The following is a 5252-nucleotide window of genomic DNA, read 5'->3' as shown; positions in this document are numbered from 1 at the left end:
CGAGCAAACTCGCCCAGACTTGCGGGCGTGCCAGGTGCGCGTGGTGGCGGCGAGGACGCTGGAGCCGCCTTCTCCTGCTCAATCCTCGCCTCTCGGGCCGCCTCCTCCTGTTGCTTCTTGGCCGCGCGCTTCGCCGCTCTGCTGGGACCCTTGGTTGCTGGCGGCGGCGGTGTGGCGGGCGGCGGCGACACTTCCTCCTCCTCCTCCTCGCCAAAGTCGAAGCAGGAGAGGTCCGGCCCGTCGCTATCTGACATGCACGCGAGTTCTTGGCGCCAGAGTGGCTCGGCAGCGCAGCAAGGCTGGGCGTACGGGGTAGCCGCCACTTTCCTGCTAGATCCTGCCTCACAAGGCGGTGGTCCCGGAAAGTGAGAAACGCAAGGAGGCCGCAACCCGATGCCAATCATCCGGCCCGCTGGGTGCGCTTCTTAGCTCCCCGGCCCTGGATGTGCGGAGTGCGGTGCGGTGTGGGTGTGAGTGTGTGCGTGTCGTGCGGCTACACCAGCAGACGACCGTCGGTGACCGTGTGTATTATTATTAACAACGAAGGCGCTCTCAAAAAAGATTTTTTGCCGATCTCACTGCCGCCGCAGCCCACCGTTGACGTGGCGCCAGTTCGCCAAGTGCAGGCCTCGCCAAATCTTCGATTTCAAAAAGTTGATCTGCTTCACCGCTGGGCATGCTGTAAAGAGAAAGCTAGCTTTCGGCTCCACACCATCCACCACGCCCGAGCCTACTCGCAGAGCTCCTTTGAAGTCGCCAAAGCGGCTTGAGCCGTGCAAGTTGCCTTCCAAGTGCCGGCCTGAGGCAGTGTTTCCGTGGCCGTAAGAGCAGAGGCTTTTGCTCCTCTTCACAAACGGCCGGCCCGCCGTGTCAAGCGAGTGGTTGCAGATGACGCACTGCAGCACGTGTGGGCCCGTGATGCCCATCAGCCTGCTGCTAGATGGCTGGAGCCTCACGAGGCCCGTGCCGTTCAAGCCAGACGCGTTGAGTGCAAGTACCTTCTCGCAAATCTGGCGCAGCGTCGCACGGATAATGGGGTGGCCAGGATTTGCTGCCATGAGGTCATACCGTGGGTACACGGTGTTTGCAAAGCGGAAGAACGTGGCCGAGTACGGCATTCCTGGCATCTTCCTTGTTTGCTGCTTCGCCGATGGCGTGCGCATGCACCGGCTCATGTTGCTCGGTGCCATGTCGGCGTCAAACCAGATGCCACCGTCACAGGCGAGCCGCACCATGCGGAAGAAATCGGCGCGTGCTGCACCAGATTGGAGCAGCGCGAACGCCTCCACCCGGCATGTCGGCGGTCCAATCGCCTCGCACTTGGCCAAGACGTAATCCCGCATCGTTGCATCCGAGTAGTAGAGGAGCTCGCGACCAGGGTTTGAAGCTCTCCACTGGTTAAAGGATGTGCGCACGGGCGGGGGCAAGAGGTGCATCTCGAGGCTCAGTGATGTGACCAGAGGCAGAGTCGCTAAGCCGCCGGGATTTTTGAGCATGCAAAAGGCGGACGTCGTCGCCTGCTTGGTACTGATCGATTGGAACATTGAGCGCACTGGCTGAATTAGCTGGCCGCTCAGCCAATCGACGGATGCACCGCGACTGGACAGCGACTGGACGAAGCTGGGATCGGGCCGCTGGCGAAGAACATTGAACGAATGATTACAAGTTTCACGGGAATCGTCAATGCATTTTTTCGAGAGGCCTCATGTACCTGTCTGTGTACTTTTAGCTTACTGGGAGAAAAGAGAGAGGGGGTTCTCTCTCTCTCATGTACGTGAGTTAGAGCCCAATTGGCGACCTTCTCTGTTACCTGTGTTCGAGGGGGTGTCGCTCGGTAGTGTCCGTGTGCAACCGGCCCCACGGCCCAAGGCCACCGCAAGGAAGGTGGAACCCACGCCGGAAGAGTGGACTTGGGTCTCTCTCCCCCCCCCCCCTTAAGTGTTAAGTAACACTTCTTAAAAATGAATTTCTAAAAGAAAGAAAACGGACAACCCAAGGGAGGGATGGAGGACGGCACGCCGCCACCACACAGGGATTTTAAGGAGAGGGGTGTGATGCGCTAGCCGTCGCCCACCCTTGGGCGTCCGCCTCTTCCTATCTCTCTTCGCAGTCTCTCGCCGATTCTCGCTGCAACCTTCATGCCACCTCGCGGTCGTCCCACTCTCGTCGTTCTCTCCCTTGTCGCTTCTTCCTCTGTCGCGTCGCTCTCCTCTGCCTCGTTCTGCGACGCCGCCGCCGCCCGCCGGTCCCTTGTTCTCGCGGCTTCTCCCGCCTTTCGGCGCAGCTCCTCCGCCCTCCTCGCGCAAGGACGAGTCTTCTGACGCCCACTGCGATCATTTGCCGCCCAGTCATATCATTGCTCAGGTCCTCGCCCGAGTAATTCTTTTCTCGCGTGATAGTTTCGGCTCATTTGCGCGGCCCACCTTCCTTGTGAGCGAGAGCCCCATGCTCGCGCTTCTCGCGGCCCCGTCGCTAGCCGCCAGCGACGACTTTGGCCTCTTGAACCGCCTGCTCGAGGCGGTCACCGTCCCTATTCCGCCCATCGCGACCGAGGTGGGCCCCGCCACCGTCGAGGCGTGGGACATCGAGTGCAGCCGTCTCCGGGTGGCAGATGTGGAGCTGCGCGCGCTGCCGCAGCCCGGCGCCACCAGGGTGAGCGGCGCCGTTCGCGGCCTCGAGGTGGCCTGCACCGGGCAGTGGTCGCTCGAGTGGGGCATAGTACGTGAAGAGGGCGACATCAACTTGAGCGCAGCGGGCGCCGTGCTCGAGTTTGACATCACGGCAGAGACCGCGCGGGTGACGCGAGCCCCGCCCTACGCGGAGCTCGAGCCGTTACTGCCGCCGCGGCTCGACCGGTGCGACGCCTCGCTGCCGCTCAACATTGACAGTATCGATGGAGGGGCGGTGGCGGGCCTCGTGTCGTGGGAGCGGGTCGAGAGCGCGCTGCTCGGCTTCGTAAAGGAGGACATCGACAGCGAGATCTGCAATCAGATGGGCGGGCCCCTGATCGACGCCCTCGCCAACGCCTCCGCAGCAGCCTACGACCTGCTCGAGCCGCACGTGCAGCGCTCCCTTGACCAAAACATCACGCGCGGCAGCCGCGTGGTCGAGGCGGAGGCCGACATGGCGGCCGCGGCGGCGGCTCAGAACAAGACGCTGGTCGTCATGACGACGGACAGCTCGTCGCCCCCGCCCGCGGTCGAGGAGGGGCTCGGCTTCCTTGGCTTCCGGCAGACGGCGCCGCAGCCCACCGCCCACGAGCGCCGCTTCTCGCTGCGCCCGTTTCTGAAAGTGCTGCGTACCATCGTCGGCCTTGCTGCCGGGGCCATCGTCGCGGCGGGCGAGTTCTCCGTCAACGTGACGGCGCTGGGCGCCAACGCCTCCATCTTTGATCTCGGCGCCGTCGGCGACGCCCGCGTCCTCCTCGGATTTGAGCAGCTGACCATCTCCGGGCTCGAGACGCTTCGGGTCGTGGAGGAGATGGCGGTGGTCGGCCCATACACTCTGCGGCACGCCTTCGAGCTCGACAGCCTCAGCATCGAGCTCGACTTGAGCGTCGGGATCGAAGACGCTGTCGCGGTCGGGGAGCCCCCCCCGTTCGACGCCTTCTCCGTCTCCCTCGGCCTCGCCGACCTCGAGATTGAGCTGGACACGCTCGTCGCGCTCTCCGAGGACGCCCTCACCACCCTACAGATCGGCAGCATCGCGCGGTCTCCCGCCGGCTGCCTCCTCGACGCGGTGTTCGGCGTGGCCATCCCGAGCCTCGCTCTCCGCGTCGGCGACATCGCCTTCCCGCGCGTGCAGGGCCTCATCAACGCGCGCGTCACGCAGGTGGCCTCCACCGTCTTTGACACGGTGCACCCCGCCTCGCATTCCCCCGGCATATTCCCACGGCACACTACCCCACGGCACAGCCCCACGGCACAGCCCCACGGCACAGCCCCACGGCACAGCCCCACGGCACAGCCCCACGGCACAGCCCCACGGCACAGCCCCACGGCACAGCCCCACGGCACAGCCCCACACAGTACACAGCCGCACGCGCAAAGCCCCACACAGCACGCAGCAGCGCGCGCACAGCCCCACACAGCACGCAGCAGCGCGCGCACAGCACAGCCCCACCCGCAGACCAGCCCCCACCCACAGCGCAACACGCCGGCACGGGCGCACGTCTGCGACGTGTCCGCAGGTCGAGGCAGTCTGGGAGCCGGCCCTCCTCGCGGCGATGCCCAGTGCCGTCGAGGAGCTGGGCCTCGGCCCTGCCAACGAGGCCATCTCTCGGCTGCTTGAGCAGCCGACGCGCACGCCGGCCGCATGCCCCGCCGTGCAGACCCCCGCCGTGCTGGGCGAGCCGGAGCTGATCAACTTCTCGTGCCGGCTGCCCGCCATGGCTCGCTCAGCGCTCTGCGCCCCGGGCGCGGAGCTCCTGATCGTACAGGCGCTCGCCGCGGTGAACGGGCTCGTCGAGGACGGGGAGGACGGCCTCTCGGCGGTGAGCGGGCTGGTGCGGGACGCACTCCCCGTCGCTGGCACGCCACTGGTGCACGTGGAGGGCGTCGCGGTGGAGATGCCGTTCAGGTTTTACGCCATCGCCCACACCATCGAGCTCGTGGTGCTCAACGTGTCGGTGAGCAACTTGGACACCGTCAACGGCGTCAGCGTGGAGCCGAGCGGCCCGCAGACGCTCGCCACGAGCGGGACCGTCGGGCTTGACCGGCGGCCGGTGGGCCTCTCGCTGTACGCCGAGGTGCGGCTGTACGAGCCGGCCGGTCCAGTGCTGATCGGCCCCGACCTGAAGGAGTCGCGCGTCAGGGGGGACAACTTCACGACGGAGGCGCTCAAGATCAGCGTGGCCGCATCGCACATCACCCTCTTCCTCGAGCTCCTCCTCCGCATCGACGCGCACAAGCTCGCCTCAGTCTACGCGTCCGAGGCGCTGTACTGGCAGTGCTGGCTCGCGTCCGTGGCGCCGGGCGGGCTCCGCCTCGCCGACTTCCGCGCCACCCTCGGCTCGCTCGACGTCTTTGACATCGAGTGCATCCAGTGCGACTCCGACTTCTTCAGCACGCTCGCCGCCAACGCCCGCGCGCCCGCGTCGCGCGAAGGGATGGAGCGGTTCCTTCAGGGCTTGCTCGACCGGCTCGGCCACACGGTGACAAACGACCGCATCGCCGCCCTCATCGACGGGGTGCTCGCGGTGGCGCCCGAGCAATGCGCGACCCTCTCAGCCGGCGCCATGCCGCCGCCCGCGT

General features: G+C 65.8%; 1 protein-coding gene across 1 annotated transcript; it reads right to left on the bottom strand.

Annotated features, from left to right (window-relative positions):
- Window positions 1–575: 575 nt before the first annotated feature.
- On the bottom strand, window positions 576–1496 carry EMIHUDRAFT_107559 (hypothetical protein; the record flags this gene model as incomplete). The annotated part of the gene is made up of 1 exon (XM_005757264.1): window positions 576–1496. One exon carries the CDS (start codon window positions 1494–1496, stop codon window positions 576–578), a length of 921 nt encoding a protein of 306 aa, XP_005757321.1.
- Between the last annotated feature and the right edge of the window lie 3756 nt (window positions 1497–5252).

The sequence above is a fragment of the Emiliania huxleyi genome (genome assembly GCF_000372725.1).
Source record: "Emiliania huxleyi CCMP1516 unplaced genomic scaffold EMIHUscaffold_92, whole genome shotgun sequence".
Lineage (NCBI taxonomy): Eukaryota > Haptophyta > Isochrysidales > Noelaerhabdaceae > Emiliania > Emiliania huxleyi.
The sequence above is the reverse complement of the archived record's forward strand: the minus strand, read 5'-3'. Positions and strand labels throughout refer to the sequence as shown.